Source organism: Myxine glutinosa, chromosome 4, assembly GCF_964187855.1.
Source record: "Myxine glutinosa chromosome 4, kmMyxGlut1.1, whole genome shotgun sequence".
Lineage (NCBI taxonomy): Eukaryota > Metazoa > Chordata > Myxini > Myxiniformes > Myxinidae > Myxine > Myxine glutinosa.
In genome coordinates this window covers 69,917,131-69,943,512 of record NC_136264.1, presented here as the reverse complement: position 1 = coordinate 69,943,512, position 26,382 = coordinate 69,917,131, and the positions used below count along the sequence as shown (strand labels likewise).

Below are 26,382 nucleotides of genomic sequence, written 5' to 3'. Positions count from 1 at the left end.
GAGCTAGAACACAAAATGGATCAGGATGCAACAGGACAAAAGAAACAGTAGTGATAGGGTGAGGGAACGGGGAACACCAACAGTGGAGTTGAAGGACAAAATAGAGGGAGAATTGGAAAAAAATAATGGGATAGGGAGGAATGTGGCAGGACAGGATGGATACAGAAGGAAACTTCCTCCACCTCCCCCAAAATCCTCCCTATCTATCTCTATCTCTCTCTATATATATATCTATATCTATATCTCTCTCTCTATCTCTCCTCTCTCTTCTCCCTCTCTCCTCTCCTATTTCACCCCTCCTCTCTCCCCCACAACGCACTCCCTCCCTCACTATTTCAACAAGATTGGGGGCACTCACATAGAATTTCTTCAAAGTACAAAGAACGTAGCGTCGTCGAGCAGCACAAGATACGAGATACCATCTGCTGGATTTGGCTATTCCACTTCAGATCAGATTGGATTACAACACCAAGGAGAGTGAGCGATTGAACTCTTTGCAGAGGGATGTTATCATTGACAATGTTTAATTGGGGTGGAACATTCTGAAGAAAAGATATTTGCATAATCTTACATTTCTCCAGCTTTGGCCTAACATTATTGAGGCAACACCAATCACCAAGTGTATCAACATGGGCTTGCATCGAACTTTGCTGAGTTATGTTCAACACTTCAACCAAGCTCAAATCATCCACATATTCCCAACGATATTCTGTTGTTACAGCCATGTCATTCACCAGAACAAGGAACAAAATTGGTCCTAGTTTCGTCCCTTGTGGAACTCCGCAGAAGAGACACAAAGGATTCGATGTCTTCCCTTGATAATGAACCACCTGGGAACGATCAGAAAGGAAACTGCACACTGTAGGTCGGATGGAAGCATAAACCCCAAGCTGAATGAGCTTTTTGATGACCTGGGAGTGGTTGACCAGGTCGAATGCCTTGGTAAAGTCGAAAGTGCAAATATTCGCATAATGACCACGTTGGTCAAGATTTCGATGTATAACATCCAGCATATGGACTAAATAGTGGTTGATAGAACTTCCTTTCATGTTTCCATCCTGTGCAGGATCAATATGAGGTTTAAAATCGACCATCAACTGGATTGTTGGTGGAGGCACAGCAGCCGGAAGATATGCCGTCAGAGTCGCAAGGTCCAGCGGAGGTAACGTAGTACAGATCCGGGAAAAATGCTTGTTATGATCATTAGCTAGCTGATGAGGAGATTGGTCAACAAAAGCAAGATGAAAGGACTGCTTCTTCATTCCGGTCAATAATCTAATTTGTCTATTCAATTTTCAAGGCTCTGATCTTTTAAGGTATTCGACTTTGTTCTGAAAGTAAGATACCTTAGCTATTGGGAAGGAGCGGAGCATGCAATTTGGGAAGGAGTGGAGGCACCGACCCTGAACAAGAAGGAAGTTCTCCGTTTCAATTTGTCCCATGCATTGGGCCATGAGCTTGGAAAGGCTTGGGGTCTGTCACATGAGCAGCAATCGTCAAGTGACGCTCAACAGCATTCATCACACACATTCTCCACCAACATTCAACACGTGACACTCCCACACAGCATCGAAGAGGAGGATCCGATCCAACGAAGACTTATTGCCAGCTGAAACCGATTGGATAATTCATTGGTGTATCGTCGCAGGAGTGAGTCAAATTCCAGTATTTGATTTAACATCTTATCGTTATCATAACACTATGTTGATTTGTCCATTGTCTCCTCAAGTCTAATTCTTAGAATATTCATACAAGCTTTTAACACCACAAACAACAACAACAACAACAACAACAACAACAGGCATTTTAAGGCCATTTTCCCTGCAAGAGCAGGGGTTAGCCTTGCGGTCCACATGACAATCTTCTCCATTTTGCCCTATTTTCTGCATCACCCCTTGTTAACCCCCTTGCCTGCATTTCCTCTTCGACCATCTTTAGCCAAGTCTTTCTCGGTCTTCCCCGTCCTCTACTTCCCTCTACATTCATTTTCATCACTCTTCTCAACCAGTCACTTTCATCCTTCCTCAACACATGACCAAACCATCTCAAACTGTTTCTCTTCACAGCATCAATCACAGGCTCTATTCCCATCATCTTTCGCAATTCATCATTTGTCTTCCTCTCTCTCAACGATACTCCACACATCCACCGAACCATTCGCATTTCCACCCTTTCCAGTCTTCGTTGCTGCTCTACGTTCATTACCATATCTCGCTCCCATAAATGATAACACTTCTCACACATGCAGCATACACCTTTCCCTTCAGCTTCAACGACACTCCCCTCCTCGTCAGCACGCCACTCAGTTCCAGAAACTTCTTCCATGCACATCTCACTCCAGCAACCGTTGCCGAATCTGATCCACCTTCTCCATTCAGCATGTCTCCGAGGAAGCAAAATGCTTTCACATCTTCCAGCTTCACGCCATCTTCAAGATCCAACTCAACATTTCCTCCATCTGCAGCTCCCTCTGTGCACACCTTACATTTGAATGTAGCTGCCACACTGGTTAATGACCCTCTCAAACCACTACATTTTTGATGAACCCACTCAGCGCTCATTGTACATTGAATGGAATTCACTCCAAAACCCTTCCTGCACACAGCACATGGCCAGTTCCCCGTTCTTTACCACTTGCCATCACCTTCGTTTTTCCGATATTCACCTTCAGACCTTTTGTCTCCATACATTCCTTCCACTTGTTCATCTTCTCCTTCAGTCCATCCATACTTTCCGCAATCAACACCAGATCATCTGCATACAACAACTCCCACGGTAAACCCTCCTTTACGTTCCGAGCCAGCACCTCCATCACAGCTACAAATAGTAGTGGACTTAGTACCGACCCCTGATGCACTCCCACCTTCACCTCCAACTCACCACTGTTCCTGTCCTTCGTCCTTACAGCTGTGCGCGCTCTTTTGTACATTGCTATGCCTGGTGTTGGCTTAATGGTTAGGGTGCCGGCTTGGGATCCTAGGATCCTGGGTTCGAATCCTGGTCGATCGCTGAATTAACGCCAGGGGGGTTGACTCACAATGACTCAGCCTGTCATCCTTCCGAGGTCGGCAAATTGAGTACCAGCTTGCTGGGATGAATGATCACGGTGTCCCCCGATTTAGAATAGGTACACCGTATCCCTGCGCTTCGTAAGAGCGTGACCAAGGGTTGGCGTCAGGAAGGGCATCCGGCCATAAAAACATTGCCTCAAACAGGGAACCACGATTGTCATGGGGCCCGCAAGGCTAACCCCCGCTCTAGCAGGGAAAATGGCCTTAAAACGATCATTCATTCATTCATTCATCACTACTCTGATCAACCATTCCTCCACTCCTAACTTCCTCAATGCCCATGTCACTACTTCACGTGGAACCCTGTCGAATGCTTTCTCCAGATCAACAAACCCAAGAAACAACTTCTTCCTCTTCTCCATGTACTTCTCCTGCAACTGCCTCACAATAAAAAGCACGTCTGTCGTTCCTCTTCCTGGCATAAATCCAAACTGCATTTCGTTAATCTTCACTTTCTTCCTTATCCTCCTCTCCAACACCCTTTCCAATACCTTCATTCCATGCTCCAATAACTTTATCGCTCAATACGAGCCACAGTCCAGAGGGTCACCTTTCCCCTTGTATAGAGGGACGAGGGTACTCAGTTCCCAATCCACTGGAATACGGCCTTCTTTCACCACCAGATTGCAGATCTCTGTCATTCTCTTCACACCCCAATTTCCCGCTGCCTTCAACATATCTCCCTCAACTCCCGTCGGCCCTACCGCTTTTCTACTCTTCATTGCTTTTATCGCTTCCTCAACTTTCTTCTCGGTTATCTTCTCTGCCGGTCCGAAAACTGGGTTACTCTCGATGTTGCCGTCCCATTCATTCTCTGCATTCAACAGTATTTCCATATATCTCTTCCGTCTTCCTTTAATTCCATCTGGGTCCACAACGATTTGTCCCACTTCCTCCTTCAAGCAACTCACCCCCATCACATCACACCTCTCTTTCGCTATCTGCTTTGCAATCCTGAATACCGCTCTCTGACCCTCTTCCAAATCCAAGCGTTCTTCGAACATTTTCCTACATGCCTCCTGTGCCTTTGCTACCTCTTTCTTTGCGGCCTTTTTGGCTGCCTTATAACTTTCATGCTCTGCCTTTTCTGCCCCCATACCCTTCACCTTCTGCCACTCCTTGAACTTCTTCCTCTTCTCGTCAATCTTCTTTCCAACTTCATCATCCCATCACCATGTTTCCGAGTGGTCCTTTTGTCCATCCACATACCTCACCAACGGCTCCCAACAGACTATCTTTCATTGACATCCAACCACTTTCAAGCTCAATCACATCATCCTCTACCATACTCAGCCTCTCTTTTAATGCCTCCCTCACCGTCACCTCTTTCAACCTCCACACCTTCATTCTCGGTTAGAAGTTCACCCGCCGAGCTCTCCTCGCACCTTTCACCCTTATGGCGCAGACAACCAAGTGGTGCTGTGAAACAGCCTCCTCCCCCGGGATCACCTTTGTGTCCCGGAGGTGCCTCCTATCTCGCCTACGCACCATCAGGTAGTCAACGGTTGTCGTCGACCCACCTGACGTGTATGTAACAAGCTTATTATCCTCTTTCTGGAACTGAGTTTTACAAATCAACAAATCAGCTCCATCAGCAAACTCCAAAATCCTTTCACCTTCTCCATTTCTCACACCATATCCGTAACCCCCATGAACTCCCTCAAAACCGTCCATACTCCTTCCCACATGTCCATTTAGGTCTCCTCCTACCACAACAACTTCCTCATCTTTCACGTTTTCCATCAGCTTCTCTATCGCACACCAGAACTTGTCCTTCTCTTCATCGCTCCGACCAACCTGCGGAGCATATCCCGAGATGACGTTCACCAAGAGCTTTCCAATCATCATTTTCACCATCATCAACCTTTCACTCACTCTCGTCACACTCACCACACTGTCTACAAACTCCTCAGAAAACAGGACACCAACATCATTCACGCCTTCTGGGCACCCTTGCCACACAAACTTGCATTTCTGTCCCTGCCTCCCCTTCACCATTCTCACACCACTTCCCTTCCATCTCGTCTCCTGCACACAACATATGTCCACACTTGTTCTGATCTCCCTGTCATTGTCCCTACATTCCATGTCCCAAACCTCAGAAACCGATCTCCACGTCGGGCATCAGACGTCATAAATTGAGTGATTTCCACCCTTGCTTCGATCAGGTTCCCCACCTTGAGTTTTGACGAGAGGGAGTGGTGTCCCCCACGGGGTACTTCGGGCTGTACCCTGCCCATATGTAGTTGTAATTGTCATGGTTCTCTTTTTGAGGCAATGTTTTGTCTGGCCGGATGCCCTTCCTGACGCCAACCCTTTTAGTCGCCTCTTACGACACGCAGGGATACGGTGTACCTATTCTAAACCGGGGTACACACCGGGACTACAAAAACAAAACAATTTAATTTTAACACTACAAAAAAAAACAATTGAATGTTTATTGAATCTATTAGCATTAACAGCAATTTATAAAGTTTATAGCAAGGTAGTTCATTTTAAAATTTAGATCCAAAAATGACATTTAAAAGACTGGAGATTGGAGCAACTGTGTAACATAAACAATCAAAGAGCAATTAGATGGCAAACCTCTTTAAGGCCAATTGCGTAAGTCTGTGGCTGGCAATGATCCCTTAGGTTGAGTCGCCGGTACAGTTGCTTGGTCAGGTGACCATGGCAGCCTTCTGCAAACACCGTGACACGAGCATGCAACTCCATACCACGCTCAAAGGTTGCCTGCCAGGGAGCACATCATAGTAAAGGCCAAATAAATGGAGTATATAAGCCATAATCGCTAGTAATAAAAATTACATTTAAAACAATAGATGACAAACAAAACCCAACAAATCACAGATATCACAGATGACCCTCTTGTATTTGATTTCTCTTCATCAGTGATGAAAAGGCATTATCCATTACCAATGAGAAAGAAAATTGTCCAATAAAAAAACAAAAACGATGCTTACCTAAAATGAGGGGGAGTGAACATAAAAGTGCTATTGTTTACAATGGTAACAAAGAAATAAAAGCCAACCATCTGTATTCTTGCCTCATATTCATATTTTATCTCAACTCCAAATTTCTTGAGTATTTAGCAATAATAACAAATTTGACTTCACTGTTCCAATACTTATGGAGGGCACTGTTATTCAAAGAAAGATGTACGGATAGTTTCACGTGATCATTTTTTTGTGATCATCCGTACCTTGTTTTCATACTTCTTGGAGTAACTTCACTACATCCTTTTGCATTAAAAAAAATGTTTGTCTTACTCGTTTCATTACTTTTTTTTATTTTTTATAAATAGAAATATATATATATATATATATATATATATATATATATATATATGTATATATATATATATATATATATATATATTCTACAACTGATTTACAAATGTTGTAGTACAAACTCTATAGACGTGCTCACATTGTAATGATCCTCTAATACTTTATTGATGATCTAAAATTATAAATAGTACATACAAATGTGTCTCGTGGCCTACCCCAATCAGGCTTATTGACAGTTGTAGCCCCGCCCACCCATTTGTTCTCTTACTATTCCTTTACACAGTAATGCAGTTTAGGGCAATTTTCAGGAAACCCTTTCAAGCTTTTAAAATTACGACAGTAAAGGATGCTGCACCAAGTAAAATTCTGTCGCAGGTCCCCGAGTCATTGGCATTGAGAGCGGCAGCTCGGCAATACGCTGTCTGAAGATGATGATTATTATAATGATGAAGAAGAAGAAGATTATACAGTTTTGACCGATTTTGGTTTTTTGCTTTTGACATGATCTGGAGTACTGAAAAGTGATGCCTGCCTCAGCAATCAGCTGAACAGACCAGGTAGGCTCTCATATGTAGCCCTCAGTGACTTTTTGGAGAAGATACTCCAACTTTTGTTTTGTATGTAGCGGATGGGACCGACATTTTTTTCCCGTGCCACCTAGAGAGTACTAGTGCACTGTCTGATATAGATTTGAGATACTGACATAAATTTGACATGAATACATGCATTAGACTTGTAAGTTTTAGTTTATTGTGAATATTGATTTTTGTTTTCTTCTGTTTCAGGAGAAACTCCATTTTCTGATATAATGACAAGTTCTAAAAAGAAAGCAAAAACTGTAAGATTTATACATGAAGGTGGTTCAATCAATCAAGTCAAAAGGCGTTTTCAGCATGAAATTAACAAACCAGCGCCTGAAAGACGCTCCATACGAAGATGGGTGTATCAGTTTGAGGCTACAGGATCTGCCCTGAAGGGGAAATCTGCTGGGAGGCCAAGAAAGTCAAATGAAAGGGCGAATGCTGTTATGAAAGCGAATGCTGTTTTTACCAACAGAACTAAAAAGTAAATTAGAAGAGCATCACTTGAGTTAAACATTTAGAAAAGCTCTGTTCATGATATCCTTCATTAAGAATTGAGGTTTAAATGTAATAAAATGCAAACAGTTGATAAACTTTTTGAAGAAGTTTATAAAACAAGAGTAAATGTTTGTCAGTAATTAATTGAATGGATAGAATCAGACAAACATTTTTTTTTTGAAATCAAACCTCATTTGTATTGACGACACTACATTTTACATATCAGGCAAAGTTAATCGTCACAATTGTAGGATATGGGGAGAATACAATCCACATGAATTGTATGAGCACGAAAGGGATTCACCTAAAGTACGAGTATATGTCTGGTGTGCCACGTCACGTTCTCACATCTATGGACCCTATTTCTTTGATGGACGCAGAGACTGTCACCAGCATTTCGTACCTCAACATGCTACGAGAGTTCTTTATTCCGCAACTTCAAGAAAATCCCGACTTGTTACAAAGAGCTATTTTTCAACAGGATGGATCACCATCTCACTTTGCTCGAATTGTTGTACACCGCTCCTTTCCTATGCCATCTCCAGGCATTGCAAATCGTCATTGCCGGGCACCAAAGGGGGCTCGGCAGTGACGCACGCTGAAAGAGAGTACTCAGTTTTCACTCTGGTTTCTTGTTTGTTGTACACCGCTCCTTTCCTATGCCATCTCCAGGCATTGCAAATCGTCATTGCCGGGCACCAAAGGGGGCTCGGCAGTGACGCACGCTGAAAGAGAGTACTCAGTTTTCACTCTGGTTTCTTGTTTTCTTTCTTGGTTGTCCGGACGATATCTCAGCCATCCTTTGAGCTAGGAAGCTGAAATTTCGGCACAGTAGTGAGCAAGTCCTTTGTCAAATACGGTATTTTTTGTTTTTTGAATAATCAATTAATTGAGGAGTTATTTAATTATTAGCGTTTAATTAAGTACTTATTTAATTAATTAAATTTCATTTATCTTCTGACCATTAACTCAGGCACCTTTTGAGTTAGGAAGCTGATATTTGGACATGCCAATGACCAGGTGATTTGGCTGCAAAGGATATTTTTGATTTATTAATTAATCAATTAATCGATTAATTATTTAATTATTCGATTAATGACAAAAAATTTTGTTTTTTAAAGTTACAGATTCTGATGAAATAGTGGTAGTTTATGTGTTCTCTGACCAAATTGATTAATAATTTAATTTTTTTATGATTATTATTTATTTCTTTTCATTATTAATCATTTATTTATTTTCTTTCTCATTTGGCCAATATCTCAGGCACCTTTTGAGCTGGGAAGCTAATATTTGGACATGAGTGACCAAGTGATGTGGCTATCAAGGATATTTTTGATTTATTGATTAATCATTTCATCTATTAATTATTTATTGATTAATCGATTAATTATTTATTGAGTAATCAATTAATTATTTAATTTTTTATAAATGACTTATTTAATTAAATTTCTAAAAGATACATCTTCGGATGAAGCACTAGTGGTTTAGTTATGCGATTAGCCAATTGATTATGAAAATATTTTGTGATAATCTTTTATTGATTTTAATTATACAATTAATCAATCAATTAGTGGACACCTCTCCCTCCCAATGCAGCCTCAATGAGCTGCACTGCGGTATTGCCGGGCGCCTGAGGCGCCCCGGCAATGCCGCGCTGCAGCATATTTAATTATTTGGCATGGGGCGGTGTACTTTGAATGTATGTGTACTTGTCAGTTTTTAAATCAAACTTTGCCAGACCATTGGATTGGTCAAGGAGGAGCTATGAAATGGCCGGATTGTTCACCTGATTTAACACCTTTAGATTTTTTTTATTTTTTTTATCTCTGGTGTTTTTTTTAAAAGTAAAGTCTACACGAGCAAACCAAGGGACCTTGAAAAACTTAACCATCGTATTGTTGATGCTGTGTCATCCATCCCTACAGCTGCATTGGAAAATGTTTTTTCAGAATTTGAACGCCGAATTAGATCGATTATAGTGAATGATGGGTGATTGCTTTTCGAAGCTGCTCCATGCGCTCACGCTTTCGAAGCTAAGTGATATTTCTCAATTGTGTTTTTGTCGAGACTGTATCTATCTTTCGGTGTATGGACCTACAGCGTATCTTTTGGAAAATTTTCGGTGCTAATTTTTCGTTCATGTATACACAATCGTCGGTTAATGGTATCGAGTATTCTGCGGCCTAGTACTCGTAGGCTTAGACTACCGTACCGTCTCAGACCTTGTGGTTTGTTTTTCTCTCAGCGATTCGTCGAATGCGCTGAAATTATTTTCGTTCTCTGTTTCGTACCAGTCGTTCACCCCGTACCTCCTTGTTTAATATCTGTACTCACAAAAAAAAAAAAAAAAAAAAAAAAAAAAAATTCTTCCCAGGTCTTATTCGTTTATTTGTTGTTCTTTTTGTTCGTTCGTTCTTCGTTCGCGATCACGCGGTTAGAAATGTATAATCTCTCCCCTGAACAACTATTTTCTCTCATATATTATAACACCCTTTTCTTCTTTTCCTACAAAAGGATGCTTTCGTCTTGCTCACCAAATCTATTCATTCCAAAAAATATATATAATACCATCTCTTACAGTTCCTCCTTTCTACATTCCATAAACTATCCAGAACTCCATCCCTCCTCCAGTGTCCTCAAACGTATTTTTGACTCGAAGGTCTCAAACCCATTTTGCAAAAAATGTTCGTTTCCCATGAATCATACACTTTTCAAAATCCAATCTCACCCCTCCCCTCCAAATCCTCCCCATCACCCATCCCTTTCAAATCTCCCCCCTTGCCCCTTCCCTCCCCTCCCTCCTAAACTCCCCCCACACCCCTCCCCTCCGAGACTCTCCCTCGCTCCTCCCCTCCTAGACTCCCCTCTCACCCCTCCTCCTCAAAGCATCCTCCCTGCTTCTTCCTCCTTCCAACTTTCACCTTCATCTCCCCAAACCTCCTGCCTTGCTCTTCCCCCTCCTCAAATAACACCTCACTGTGCCTCACCCAATCTCCATCAAACCTTTTGTCTGCCCCATTCTTCCCTTTCTCCAAGCTATTCTGAAATCTCTGACACACCTTCAACAGCTCTCCCTACCTCTTCCTCCTCTTCCACATCTTACCCTACCCCTCCCCCCCCTGTTCTGGACCCGATGCTCCCCCTTCCTCTTCATTAACGGTATGGACCTCAAACATCCGGGGCCTTCGCTCAAACTTGACTGACCTCTCCATACAGGTTGCTTCTGACAAACCAGATGTGATCTGCTTAACAGAAACTTTCCTCCTTCATGATGTCTCTGATGCCTTGGTATCTCTCCCAGGTTACTCCCTCCTCCGGTATGATAGACCTGAGCCTCGTCCTGGAGGTGGGGTTGCTATCTTTATAAAAAACTCTCTTCCTCACTCGCCCTCCACTGCCCTCTCTCCACCTCACCCCCAGGAATACCTTTGGCTACGGCTTCCCCTTCGCTCCCACCTTTTGTTCATATGTGTGTTGTACCGTCCACCAATCAGCGATGACTCCATCTACATCTCACTGTCTGATAATATGGACCAACTTCTATCTACCCATCCCAACTCTCTCTTCCTCATATGTGGTGATTTCAATTGTCACCATGCCAGTTGGCTGGGTGTGGGTACCTCTCTCACCAGCCATGGCTCTTCAGCAAAGGACTTCTGCGACTCACTGGGACTGACACAATCTGTCAATTTCCCGACCCGGATCTCAGTCAACGGAGCATCTTCTCTTCTGGATTTGGTTATGACAAACTTCCCTGAAAATGTCTGCTGCTCTTCTTCTGCTCCAATCGGCTCATCTGATCATGTGCTTGTCAAAGTGGACATCTCTCTGACCATTCTCAGAGAGCCTCCTCAGCGTCGACGAGTCTGGCATTTCACTCAGGCCAACTGGCACGGTCTTCAAGCAGCCATCAATCATCTGGACTGGTCTCCCATCTCTACCGCCTCTGACATCAACTCTTCCTGGGAATTCTTTCAAAGTAAATTGCTCTCTCTCATGCACAGATTTATACCATCTCGTCTTCAGTTGTCATACCCTTCCTCCCGTCCATGGTACACGGAATCTTGTGGTGAGGCTGTTGCCCTGAAACAACTTGCTTTCGTCTCCTGGAAAGCAAATCCAACGGAAGGAAATCTCATTTCCTTTCACAAAGCCCGAAACAAGTGTGTGTCCACGCTCAGGAGAGCCAGGAAACAATATCTCACCATTCTCAAGACCGAACTCTCTTATCTGTCTCCCTCTTCCAAATCCTGGTGGCGTCTGGTCAAATCTGTTTCTGGTGTTTGTTCCCCCTCCATCCCCTCCCTCACCTCAAACGGCTTAACGGCTGACTCCGCACGTGAAAAAGCTGAATGCCTCAACTCTGTGTTTGCCTCTAAATCTTGTGTCCCAAACCCATCCCTCTCTGTACCCACCGTACCCAGTCGTACCCAGCTGCTCCTGGACTCTGTGTCCTTTCCTCCTGACAAGGTGGAAAAGTTTCTGTCAACCCTCGACTCTGATTCTGCAACTGGTCCTGACGGCATCAGCCCACGGGTCCTAAAATCATGTTCTTCTGCTCTTTCACTCCCTCTTTCTGTTCTCTTCACCCTCTCTTTTGCTCAAGGTCATCTGCCATCTGCTTGGAAATCAGCCAACATCACCGCTTTGCACAAAAAAGGTGCAAAAACATATCCCAGCAACTACAGACCAATCAGCCTTCTCCCAATTATCAGCAAAGTCATGGAATCCATCATTGCTTCAGATATTAAATCTTTCCTCTTCTCCAATGGCTTGATCTCTGATCATCAATTTGGTTTCAGACCTGGTCACTCTACTCTGGACATGCTGCTTCTGCTTTCTCAACAATGGATGGAGGTCCTCAACGCCAAACAGGAAATTAGAGCTGTCTCCCTTGACATTTCACGTGCCTTCGATACGGTCTGGCACCCTGCTCTGCTCTCCAAACTCTCCTCCTTTGGTATCCATGGAAATCTCCACGCATGGCTGGCGGACTTCCTCTCTGGTCGTAGTCAACGTATGGCCCTGAATGGGTTTCTCTCATCTCCTCTTCCTGTTCAGGCTGGAGTTCCCCAAGGTAGTGTTCTGGGCCCTGTGCTTTTTCTGGTCTTCATCAATGATCTCTCTGACTCTCTTGAAAATCCTCTCTATCTCTTTGCTGACGACTCTACTCTCTGTCGCTCCATTCCTCATCCCTCAGATCGGCAGTCTGCAGCCTCCTCACTCTCTGCAGACCTGGACAAAATCACAGACTGGTCAAACAAGTGGAACATGTCTTTCAATCCTGACAAATCTCACACTCTTACAATGTCTCTCCGAAAGGACCGACTGGACAACCCTCCCATCTACTTTCTCAACAATCCTCTCCAAGAAGTTCTGTCGCTCAAGCTTTTGGGTCTCACTATCTGCCATGATCTTTCTTGGGAAAACCACATTTCCAAGCTGGCCTCCAAAGCCAGTCGCCGACTGGGCATCCTCCGTCGTGCGAAGTCCTTCCTTGGCACACCTGAGCTCCTCACCACATACAAGGCTTTCATCCGCAGCTCAATGGAATACTGTTCCCCCCTCTGGGCTGGTGCTCCTGCCTCACACCTTGCTCGGCTTCACGCTGTTGAGGCCAAAGCTTTCAGAATCACTGGAATCTCCTGCGATGTAGTCAACGCCGAGGGCCTTTCACTCACTCACCGCAGGCAGGTTGGTGGTCTTTCTGTCTTCTACCGACTCCTCTCCGGCCTTGCTCCCCCAGCTCTCTCTGTGCTCTGTCCCCCCAATATTCCTTCAGGTCGCACAAGATCTGCCTGCAACCCTCTTATGGTTAAACTGCCAAAGTCTAGGCTCTCTGCTCACCTTCACTCTTTCATTCCCCTTTTCTCCCGCCTCTGGAACAAACTCCCCCACTCCCTTCAATCCCACTCCTCCCTCCAGGTCTTTAAAACAGCTGTTCACCACCATCTCTTATCTTCCCCCATCGAAAACCTTGATCTTTTCTACCCCCGGTAATTCACCCCAGAGTCCTTGCAGTGTTCATATGTTTTAATCCTCTCCCACCTCCCCCCAAGTCCTCCCGATGTCCCTGCTCTCAAATGTTGTGTTTGTGTCCTTCCCCTTCTTCCCCCTCTCTTTTGTGTCCTCCCCCCTCTCTCCCCATCTTGTCTGCCGCTCCCCTTGTTTTTTGTGTTTTGTGTGTCGGTTTGTCTTTTTGTGTGATTAATGTTTGCTCTTTCACGAGCCTCGATCTTGTATACAAAAAAAAAAAAAAAAAAAAAAAAAAAAAATGTATAAGTTTATTAATAATTCGAGAATATCCAAACAATACCATAAAAAAAATAAACGTAGAAGTCTACTGCATGCATTCATATCAAATTTATGTCTAGTATTTCGAATAAGAATAAAACTATTCAACGTTACTTTTGGTACATCTATTTTCGAACACCCTGTATGTATACATCGCTTCATGTGTCACATCGTGCTTTGCACTTGCCTTGGGAGAGCCATCACGATGAATCCCCACATCACCCGTCGACACCCCTTTCACGCTGCCATCATCATTGTACAGCACCTGCACCAGTCAGAGTTTGAAACACATTCACAAAAAGCCCAAGAAGAGGCAAAGTACGAGTATAATGATGGCAGTTTGCCATAATGAGGGGCCATCAACATTACATCTGCAATAATGGTGGAATTTTGACCTCCTCTTATGTCCCACATTTATCCTTCTTTTCTCTCCTCCCAATTATTTTGATTACTCCTTCCTCTAAAAATTATCTGCCCTCCCTAACACATCCTTTTCCTTCCTTCAATTTAAATCTTCTGCTTTCCCTCTTTTTTTCATACAATTATGTATACAGGTTCTATTCATCAAACCTCACAAAATCAGGTTCTATTAATCCTCTTGTCCCAACATTGGCCATTTAATAAAACCCAAGAAGATGCAAAGTATAATCCACTTAAATGTGCATAATTGCAGAGCCGATTTAACATGAAAAGTTAAAAGTTATGGAAAATGGATTGAAATAAGGAAATTCCCTTCAGATGTGCCAATCTTTCCCTTCCCACCATAATTACCTCTGCCATCGAAGGTGGGCGGAGGTTATATTTTCACCCCTGTCTGTGAACAGGATATCTCAAAATATTGTGGATGGATTCGGACGAAATTTGGTGGAGAGGTTGGGTGTGTGACAATGATGAAATGATTCGATTTTGGTGAAGATCCGGATCCAGATCCAGCCTATTAGTGGGATACAAAACGTAAACTGTTCAACCTGGTTTTTTAATGATTCTTCACCATTGAGAGATAGGGTCAAAAACGATATATAGCAGGATGTCTCAGAAAGTTACTGACGGATTTGGATGAAACTTGGTGGTTGAGTTGGGTAGGTGACAAGAATAAGCAAATTAGATATTGGTTCAGGTCTTGATACCACTCAGGGAAAGAACTACATCTCTATAGAATATAAAATAGGGGCAATACCCCTGGGCACTCACCTGGTAGAATAAAGCAGTATACTACATCGACTAAAGGTACTTTAAACCAATTTAAACCAAAATGGAAGCTGTCTGAGGCTCGGTGGCAATCCTCAAGAGAGCCTTCAAAACAAAACTTTGAGAATAATAAAACTTCACAAACTGGTCCATGAATCATGATCCTTCAATGAAAGAGGTGGATACTTCGATACCTGGGAGGACTCTGTTACATATTCTGAAACCTGCATATGGAGATAACAACCAACTACGCATGCATGCACACGTGCGCACATGCACGCACACCAGGAGAAGAGTACCAGGGTCTGCTCTTTATCAGCCCATAAACCACCACTCTCTTTCATTTAGTTCCTCCATGAGCTGAGATTTCTGCATTGAAATAATGTACGTAACAAGAAGAAAAAGGGAGTGAGACCTCGCTCGCTGCATAGCCAGGGTAGATTTCTACTCCAATATCTTCGGCTTGCTCTCCAAGCCAGCGTACGAAGTTCCCAAGGCGCACAATGTAATTACCATGGTTGTTCATTGGCAGGCCTGCTCAGGGTAGGTGTGACAAAAAAAATAATTCATTAGTATTTTGAGACATTTGTGTCACATCATTTAATTATGATCAAAATGTTCACCAATGGAAATACAAATTTAACAATAATTAAATTATACAACAGAACCAACATTTCAAGTACTTGTGTCAAATATCGAGTCATCAATGGTGCAATACTGACATTCCGTGAGCTTGTCAAAAACTCAAGGGTAGGGTCTTACCAGGAAGTATGGGAACAGGGATGCGATATTTCTTGGTGAGGATTGCAAACTTATCCTGAGTGATGGGCGTATGTAACGGGGCCTGTGGAATTGCCAAGCACACAATGGTTATATTCAGCAGATTATTCTCATCGATTCTTCTGTTGTCAAATACAGTACATGTTTTTCAATGTCCTTTTCTAAAAGCTTGGGACTCAACCCGACTTTCATTAAACTTTATATTTTCAATTTGAAAGCAAATGTTACATTTTATTTAAAAAATTCACATTCTTCAAAAGCCACGTTGTTCAGTATGCAAAATAGCCACAGTCTTGGCCATAAGGGGAGTGACCAAAGCAACACTATCTTGGACTATCGGGTGTCCAAGAGCCTCTGCGGTGGCTGCACACCCCAATGCAAGTCGGGCGTCAAATCCTCCCCATTCTTCCCGGATTCGTCAAGGCAGTGAGGTCACAGTCAAAGTGCCGCTTGGTCCCCATGGACCGGCCCTTTCCCTCTTGTCTCTTCTATCTCTATCTCTATCTCTATCATGGCCCTGACTTCATGAAAGCGGGGGTGCACCATCCTAGATGTGGAGGATTTCTGGGTCGCTTCTGTGAGATCAATCGGCTGTCTCCGTGCCACGGGCTTGGTTGAAAGAACTGCCTGGGGCTACACAACACCACCAACAACAACAACAACACTGTCTTGGCCACTCACCTTACCTTCTTTGTCTTAAATTGTTTTCATAAAATAAATGCCTTTCTTTCAAATAAATCTCTCTCATGAGACTCTCTCATGCGCAGATTTATCCCATCTCGTCTTCAGTTGTCATACCCTTCCTCCCATCCATGGTACACGGAATCTTGTGGTGAGGCTGTTGCCCAGAAACAACTTGCCTTCGTCTCCTGGAAAGCCAATCCAACGGAAGGAAATCTCATTTCCTTTCACAAAGCCCGAAACAAGTGTGTGTCCACCCTCAGAAGAGCCAGGAAACAATATCTCTCCATTCTCAAGACCGAACTCTCTTATCTGTCTCCCTCTTCCAAATCCTGGTGGCGTCTGGTCAAATCTGTTTCTGGTGTTTGTTCCCCCTCCATCCCCTCCCTTACCTCAAATGGCTACACAGCTGACTCTGCACGTGAAAAAGCTGAATGCCTCAACTCTGTGTTTGCCTCTAAATCTTGTGTCCCAAACCCATCCCTCTCTGTACCCACCGTACCCAGTCGTACGCAGCTGCTCCTGGACTCCGTGTCCTTTCCTCCTGACAAGGTGGAAAAGTTTCTGTCAACCCTCGACTTTGATTCTGCAACTGGACCTGATGGCATCAGCCCACGGGTCCTAAAATCCTGTTCTTCTGCTCTTTCACTCCCTCTCTCTGTTCTCTTCACCCTCTCTTTTGCTCAAGGTCAACGGCCATCTGCTTGGAAATCAGCCAACATCACCGCTTTGCACAAAAAAGGTGCAAAAACAGATCCTAGCAACTACAGACCAATCAGCCTTCTCCCAATTATCAGCAAAGTCATGGAATCCATCATTGCTTTGGATACGAAATCTTTCCTCTCCTCCAATGGCTTGATCTCTGATCATCAATTTGGTTTCAGACCAGGTCACTCTACTCTGGACATGCTGCTTCTGCTGTCTCAACAATGGATGGAAGTCCTCAATGCCAAACAGGAAATTAGAGCCGTCTCCCTCGACATATCACGTGCCTTCGATACGGTCTGGCACCCCGCTCTGCTCACCAAACTCTCCTCCTTTGGTATCCATGGAAATCTCCACGCATGGCTGGCGGACTTCCTCTCTAGTCGTAGTCAACGTGTGGCCCTGAATGGGTTTCTCTCATCTCCTCTTCCTGTTCAGGCTGGAGTTCCCCAAGGCAGTGTTCTGGGCCCTGTGCTTTTTGTGGTCTTCATCAATGATCTCTCTGACTCTCTTGAAAATCCTCTCTATCTCTTTGCTGATGACTCCACTCTCTGCCGCTCCATTCCTCATCCCTCAGATCGGCAGTCTGCAGCCTCCTCACTCTCTGCAGACCTGGACAAAATCACAGACTGGGCAAACAAGTGGAACATGTCTTTCAATCCTGACAAATCTCACACTCTTCGAAGTCTCTACGAAAAGACCGACTGGACAACCCTCCCATCTACTTTCTGAATATTCCTCTCCAAGAAGTTCTGTCACTCAAGCTTTTGGGTCCCACTAACTGCCATGATCTTTCCTGGGAAAACCACATTTCCAAGCTGGCTTCCAAAGCCAGTCGCCGACTGGGCATCCTCCGTCGTGCGAAGTCCTTCCTTGGCACACCTGAGCTCCTCACCACATACAAGGCTTTCATCCGCAGCTCAATGGAGTACTGCTCTCCCCTCTGGGCTGGTGCTCCTGCCTCACACCTAGCTCGTCTTCACACTGTTGAAACCAAAGCATTCAGAATCATTGGAATCTCCCGCGATGACGCTATCTCCGAGGGCGTTTCACTTACTCACTGCAGGCAGGTTGGTGGTCTTTCCGTCTTCTGCCGACTCCTCTCCGGCCTTGCTCCCCCAGCTCTCTCTGGGCTCTGTCCCCCAAATATTCCTACAGGTCGCACAAGATCTGCCTGCTACCCTCTTATGGTTAAACTGCCAAAATCAAGACTCTCTGCTCACCTTCACTCCTCTTTTCTCCCACCTCTGGAACAAACTCCCTCACTCTCTTCAATCCCACTCCTCCCTCCAGGTCTTTAAAACGGCTGTTCACCACCATCTCTTATCTTCCCCAATCCAAAACCTTGATCTTTTCTACCCCCGCTAATTTCACCCCAAATCCACTTTTTGAGGTGCCGACTTCTTTCCTGAAAGTCCTTGGTGTCCTTGCGTTTTATACCTATCCTGCCCCCCCCCCCCCCAGGCCCTCTCCCTCCCACACATCTCCCGATGTCCCTGCTCTCAAATGTTGTGTTTGTGCGCTTCCCCCCCTTCTCTCCCCATCTTGTCGACCGCTCCCCTTTTTATATACTTTGTTTGCTTGTTTGATTTGTTTGTTTGATAAATGTTAGCTCTTTCACGAGCCTCGACTCTGTATACAAAAAAAAAAGAAAATAAAAAAGACCACCCCACAAAAGGCTTAATTTGGAGGTCAGAGATTTCAAATAAAAAAAGTTATAAAAATTGAGATATACTAGGGCATGCCCGTACTATATATATGCCCGTACTATATATCTATCTAAAATTATATCCCCCCCCTCTATTTACATGAAATGGTTTGGTCCATTCGCAACGCCAAAGCGAACGGCGAACGGCTTGCGAGTACAGTGACAATCCCCCCCCCTCTATTTACATGAAATGGTTTCGTCCATTCGCAACGACCACAGAACCCCCCCCCTCTATTTACATGGAATGGTTTGGTCCATTCGCAACGCCGGCACACGCGATCGTTCGCTGCTCTCTGATTGGTTGAATCGTTTTTTGGACATAGCTCGGTAAGTAATTGTCCGATTAATATGAAACCTTGAAAAGGCACATCCTCGGGTCCCCAGCAATATACCTGGCAAGTTAAAAGTATATCGGACCCGTGGTTGTCGAGAAACAGCGGTCACAGACAGACAAACGTACAAACGTACAGACAGAGATTACTGGAATTATAGATAGATTCAAGGCTCGAGATTAACGTTGCTCAGTCAACCAAAATTTGGCATCAGGCAACCTCATTATCGTGCCTTGAACATCCATATTGACAACATTGAATATGTATGTACAAAACAATTTTTGATGTGCAGAATGTTCTTCTGGATCAATAATTGACTAATAAAGGTTGTGTGGCTGAATCTATGTCAGAAATATTCACTCGTCGATTGGGCGTGGCACTGACCAATTGGATGTGACCGTTTTTCCAGCATCTTTATTCGTTTTTATAGTTATTGTGTCGATTTGCGTCAGAAAACAACGGCCCATTTGGGAGGTTCGGCAAATCACACGTTTCCTCACCTCATGTTTCCTCACCTCGCATAGTGGTGATTACAATGCTGTGATTACGGTGCGGCCGGTGGAGTCTTTATCACGCACTTTCCACACCTCTCACATTGGTGATTACACTATTGTGATAACGATGCTGCGTCTACCACATGCTTTCCTCACGTCATGTTACCTCATCTCTCACAGCGGTGATTACACTATTGTGATAACGATGCTACGTCGATCACACACTTTCCTCACGTCATGTTACCTCATCCCTCACATTGGTGATTACAATATTGTGATAACGATGCTGCGTCGATCACACACTTTCCTCACGTCATGTTACCTCATCTCTCACAGCGGTGATTACAATATTGTGATAACGATGCTGCGTCGATCACACACTTTCCTCACCTCATGTTACCTCATCCCTCACAGCGGTGATTACAATATTGTGATAACGATGCTACGTCGATCACACACTTTCCTCACCTCATGTTACCTCATCCCTCACAGCGGTGATTACAATATTGTGATAACGATGCTACGTCGATCACACACTTTCTTCACCTCATGTTACCTCATCTCTCACAGCGGTGATTACAATATTGTGATAACGATGCTGCGTCGATCACACACTTTCCTCACGTCATGTTACCTCATCCCTCACAGCGGTGATTACTATATTGTGATTACCGTGCTGCATCTTTATCACACGCTTTCCTCACGTCATGTTACCTCATCTCTCACAGCGGTGATTACAATATTGTGATAACGGTGCTGCGTCTATCATACACTTTCCTCACGTCATGTTACCTCATCCCTCACAGCGGTGATTACAATATTGTGATTACCGTGCTGCATCTTTATCACACGCTTTCCTCACCTTGTGACTCATCCTGATGATTACTGTATTGTGATTGCGGTGCTATCCCTGACAATTTTACGTTTCTTTGGTTCTCTGGACACTAAACGGCCATCCATGTGTAGTGGGTCGACATGGGTAATCCCGACCAGAGGGCGTGCCCGCTAGTAAATGTTAACAGTGATATCATTGTTACTCGCGATCTTTTGTGTGAGCGCTTGCAAAGGTGTTAAGGTAATCGGAAAGGTGGTATGTGTGTGTGTGTGTCTGTGTGCAAGACACACAAGTCCATTATTATATACCTCCCTTTACTAAGGTTACCATGAAAACGCCCTGAGCAAACTCATATCTTGCTGGATGCTCACGTGGTCGCTTGCAAAACCAAAACACGCTATGATTGTCGAGTTGAATAGTGGTTGTGCTAATGAATGAAAAACATTTTTTCCCTGGGCAACCAAAATTCTGAAATGGTTGCCCAGCAGGGCAAGCCCCCTAAAAGGTTAGTGTTGACCACTGGTATATTTAATCATTGCCATGTATACTGCACTTGGATATATAACAAAAAATAACCACCTTTAGAGGCCATTTTCCCCCGCAAAGCGGGCGTTGGCCTTTTTCGGGAACCGTGGTTGTTGTTGTTTTTTGGTCCCCTTTTTGAAGCAATGTTTTACGGCCGGATGCCCTTCCTGACGCCAACCCTTTTTGCCGCCTTTTAACGACAAACAGGGAATTACCAGTGAACTGGTACTCAATTAGCCGACCTCGGAAGGATGACAGGCTGAGTCAACCCCCCTGGCGTTAATTCAGCGATCGACCGGGATTCGAACCCAAGATCCTAGGATCCTAAGCTGGCACCCTAGCCGCTAGCCCAACACCAGGGACTTATACACCAACACGCCCCATGGTCTCCCCACATTTTTGTGCGCTCTCCCCACATTTTTGTATGTGGTCACCCATTCTGTCCCCAACTCCCCCCACACCTCACGCCCACAGTTAGGATACTTGGATGCAGGTTTGTATTATTTATGGAGGCATAACAATATGCCTGTCAGCCTGTCATCCTTCCGAGGTCGGCAAATTGAGTACCAGCTTGCTGGGATGAATGATCCTGGTGTGTACCCCGGTTTAGAATAGGTACACCGTATCCCTGCGCATCGTAAGAGCGTGACCAAGGGTTGGCGTCAGGAAGAGCATCCGGCCATAAAAACATTGCCTCAAACAGGGAACCATGATTGTCATGGGGCCAGCAAGGCTAACGCCCGCTCTAGCGGGGAAAATGGCCTTAAAACGATCATTCATTCATTCATTCAACAATACTGCTGATGGATTGCACTACATCGATTAGGACAGAAAAGTAGGATTTGGCAAGAATACCAGCATAAAAACGCCTACCCTTAAAAAAAAGGTACCATGGCATCTTCAACATCAACAAGCAAGTGCTAGCAGTTAGGATAGCTGGCTTAATGGCTCATCTGAAGGATGGCGTAGCAATTTGTGTAAAGACCTACCTGCAATGCATGAGGATGACAGCTTTATACTTGGACCAGTAATCATAAGTCGAGGCTTAGAAAGCAAGTGACAAACAAAAATAATGATAAACCACAAAGCCTATTGCATTTGCAAAGCTAGAAGAGTCTCCAGGTTCCAAACCAGAACTTGTTCTTCCAAAATGCTCACCCCTCTTTCCTTCCAGTCAGGGAAAAGTTCATTGAGGGCCAAGGGTTCTATGCAGGCACCGGAGAGAATGTGGGCTCCAAGATGGGAAGCCTTCTCCACCAGACAAACACGCAGTTCCTGACTACCTTGTTTTGCAAGCTGTTTGAGACGGATCGCGGTCGTCAGTCCTGCCGGACCTCCCCCGACCACCAAAACGTCCACGTTGTCCGAAAAGCGTTCCATATTCACACCTTGAAGAGTTTGAAATCGTGACGACAAAAGCACGTTTTATAAAGCATTGCATTCATTTTTGATTGAGAAGTTTCAAAACTGAATGAGTTACGTTAACTTCCAAAGTAGTGAACAAAACAAAGAAATGCATCAGAGATCTCACCCTCCCATCGGGGGTCCTTTTCACGTGGATAGATGGAGTAGTGTGTTGTGATTCTTGGCACAGGTGGGTTGCTTGTACTGCACAATCTGCCGGCTGTAGTGCTCGGTAAAAATACCTCACAGAGTCTCACTGCAGTCACCAGAGGTACACCGAAAAAAACTGTTAAATGAAATGGACAGCACTTTTACAGCACTATCAATCACAGGTGTGGCACCAAATTTTGAGGTACCAGAGTCCTGCAAAAATGTCGGCCATGATGTAATCGCCAGATCGACCGTCACATAAACTTTTAACATGAGACTAACCATCTGAGTCCCCAAAATGAGTGGTAAACGAAATATGCACATTTTACCACGATAAACAATAGTTTAACAATTAACGCTCGCACACACTTAATCTCACAATTCAAAATCCCCTTTAAAGAAAACGTCAGAACCGGACCGGAACGCAGGAACAGGAAAACGCGGGAATAAACTAATAAAGAAGCCTAAATTGGGACGACCCCACACACAGATATCAGAAACGAGAGACAGGAATATGAATTAAAGGAAAAGAACACGTTGTGTAAAATGTAATGGGGATTGGCCTTATCTGTCCCTCGTCTTGTCTTGGTATCATCCACCATGCGGCTCCAAGCTCCGTTCGAGCTCGCGCGCCACCAGGCCTTGCTCCAAATTCCAAAGCACCCACGAGGTCCCACAGCAGGAAAAGCACCACGCGTCCAACGCAGGCTAGCGGCTCCAAGCGAGGTCGATCTTCACACACGATCGGCCTGCCACGTCCCAGTCAGCTCTCCCGAAGCAAACGTGCAAGACGCAAGCGAACTCCACTCGGGCTATGACTCAACTTAACTCGGGCTGCGCAAAACGAAGCGCCGGATGTCCAAAAAGGCTAGCTGTGCAAAACGAAGAAGAGAAGAGAAGAGCGAATTATGTCCAAGCACCAAGAGAGCAAATGGCGTTCGGGGCTCCCTTAAATAACCTTGCCGGAGACGTCAGCCTTGGCGCGCTACCAACCAGCGACTTCCACCGAACCTTCCAGCTTCGCACCTCTCGCATTAGCTGGAGGTTCGAGCCGAGCGTGCCGACCAATCACAGGACCGTAGCGTGGCGATAGCTCGTAGCATGTAGCGTGGTGATAGCTCGTAGCGTGTAGCGTGGTGATAGCACATGGCACCCGATGTGGTTAGGCCTGTCGGAGGTGTAATTGGCGGCGGCCATGCGGCGGTGTCCTGGCCTGGTTTCCTTTTGCCTGTTCGTCTTCCAATGTCATGTTAGGGAAGGGAGTTATTTAGTGTTGCAATAAAGATCCTACCTAAGTGTCTAAGTGGTGTGCATTGCCATACAGGACAAAGGTTTGGCTGACCGGGTAAGACATACAGGGCTTTATTCTTTAATCCCTACTCTACTTATCACTCGAACATCCTGGTATGCTCACAGATATACTCTTAACCGACAAAACGCCTACACATGAAACTTATTACAGGGCAGATTCCTTACCGCGACAGACGAAGCACGTTACCTACACAGATCTATCTGGCTCTACATATTACTACCCCCGCCGACATAACAATACTTTTTGTAAATACAAGATAATTCGCTAAATCTGGATATATAATGGTTGGAAAGTTTGTCTCACTTCCGGACCTTGCTGTATTCGGCAATTCATCCAGATATGTGTTGCCTATACACCTGTGTTGTTATATCACTCCTTATACAAAGTGTCCAACATATTGACATAAAGCTTCAGGACAAGCTTTGGCCCCAATTATTTGACGGTGAAATTACACAAAGCACAATAACTCAACTAATCGTGAATGCAGGTGTTTTTTTGTTTTTGTTTTACAAAGTAGCCATAAGGCAATACCATCTGGAACAGTGCTTGTCTATCCGTATGGTGCATGTATGCATGTCCACACAAACGTACACCAATCAGAGCTGAGGGTCTGGTCACATGACAGGACAGCGTTTAGTAACCATTACAATTGCAGATTTTACAAAAAGGAAATATAATAACCTTCCATGGAATGTGTTTGGGTCTCAGCAGGTAAGATAGGTCAGAGGTTTCAGAAATTCCTCAATATTATTACGATTTTGAAATGTGATCAACACGGATCTCGATCCCAAATCCGGAAGTGAACAGATGACGACAGTTCACGAGTTTGACAACATCGAAATACAATCGTGATTTAACATTATATTTTGATATATTAATAATATAGTATTAATTTGTGATTGAATGATGATGTTTGGAATGAAAATATAGAGATATTGAGTTTAAAGCAGAATGAGGAAATGACGTAAGAGTTTCCATCCGTGACATTCGCGGATTCCGCATTTGCAGTTTCGCCATTCACTGGATATAGCAACACAGACTAGGTAAGTTTTTTTTGTCCAAGTCCTATACGAACCTGCTGTCAATACATGACACTCGATTGAAGGTGCCACAGGAATGCGGCATTTATTGAATTTTTTTTTAATACTGAAATTAATTGCTAACTGGTATCCCCACCCATGTCATACTATCTTCTTCAACTAAAGTATAAAACAAGCCTGGCTACGCCGTTGTTAGATATTATCGGTCTTGCTTTTCAACTGTTGTGCAGATACGCTCTGCCTCGGATGGATTGAGGTGCCGGAGCGGTGGTGCCCCGGTGCTCTCCGGCAGGACTACGCCAATGCTACCAATACAAGTGGTAACTGCTGTATTGAAATTGATAACCACAATCAGTTGTCATTTGCAATCAAACTAACAAACAGCCTGATGCATGGGCAGCTTGGACGGCCTTTTTGAAGGACTAACATAAAGAGTACCTCACCTTTGTGCACAGATGCAGGGTGGTCCACAAAATTCAAACATACAGGAGCAGTTTAACCTGACTTAGTCAAAGGAAGTAGTAGTCCAACAGGATGGTGCAGAAGTGGCACACTTACCTTTGAACCGTCTAGTCTGGGTTTGATTTCCGACCAGACTTACAAACTGTCGTATTGACGTTTCGCAGACATGGCGGTACGTCACAAAATGCACCGTCTCTCACATGGACGTTAAGATGAGCGTCTCATCTGCAAGCATTTGTTGGTGGACATTATAGATCCTATTGTGTCCTTTGTGAAGAGTAGGTGAGTTATTGTCAGGATCCTGAAAAAAGAAAGAAAGACAAATTCCTGCCATTTTCAGTCGAACATCGGATCTGACCAGCCGCTTCGTGAAAGACTAGGAGAAAATAAATAAATAAAAACTTTCACCAACCTACCGCACAAGAGGGTGGGAACGATTGCGACAGTTAAAGTAGTAGTAAAGGTCATCCTCACCAGTGTTCACTCTAAGCCCCCCCCTCTTCTTCTTCCTCTTGATCACCCCCCTTTTCCCCAGGAGCCTTCAAAAAGCTTTAATAATGACGTCATCGTCGCCAAATAAACATCATTGTAAGTTGACGTATGCAGCTCGACACTTTCGTACAAAACTACCGAAGGATAATACATAATGTATATGAACAACCATAACCCACAAGGATGTCGGGATTCGAACCTAACAATTCAACGCGAAAGTACAAGTTGAGAATCACATTCGACGAGTTTAAAGTGAACGTTTATTGTGTAATAAAACCTTACGAACGTAAATAGTGCTTTACAAGGCATTGTGCGGAACAGTTATAAAACAAACACTCCACTACACGTGCCAGTAAATACCTTATTCTGGTATTTACTGACTAACTTACCCGGAATACCCGCCGTGGAGCTTTTGAAGAGTCGCGACGCCATCACGATGTCTCGAATAAATCCTTTATTCCGCCTTGTTTACCACAGAATATATCGAATGATTTCCTACGAGACGCTTCACTGACTTTCAGGCCGTACTGGTATCACCTT

General features: G+C 44.3%; 1 protein-coding gene across 3 annotated transcripts in view; it reads right to left on the bottom strand.

Annotated features, from left to right (window-relative positions):
• Positions 1-26,375, bottom strand: part of ETFDH (electron transfer flavoprotein dehydrogenase) — a 64,246-nt gene extending 37,871 nt beyond the window's left edge. The window contains exons 1-7 of one of the 3 annotated variants that reach the window (XM_078775863.1): positions 26,232-26,375; positions 22,514-22,642; positions 22,141-22,370; positions 15,685-15,766; positions 15,338-15,456; positions 13,922-13,999; positions 5,658-5,804 (exon numbers count right to left, since the gene is read on the bottom strand). In XM_078775863.1, coding sequence (XP_078631989.1) covers positions 5,658-5,804; positions 13,922-13,999; positions 15,338-15,456; positions 15,685-15,766; positions 22,141-22,370; positions 22,514-22,642; positions 26,232-26,274 — 828 coding nt within the window. In that variant the 5' untranslated portion in view covers positions 26,275-26,375. Of the gene's footprint in view, positions 1-5,657; positions 5,805-13,921; positions 14,000-15,337; positions 15,457-15,684; positions 15,767-22,140; positions 22,371-22,513; positions 22,643-25,446; positions 25,652-26,231 lie in introns of those variants that run through there. The other 2 variants (XM_068112493.2, XM_078775864.1) reach the window with 2 other exon arrangements.
• Between the last annotated feature and the right edge of the window lie 7 nt (positions 26,376-26,382).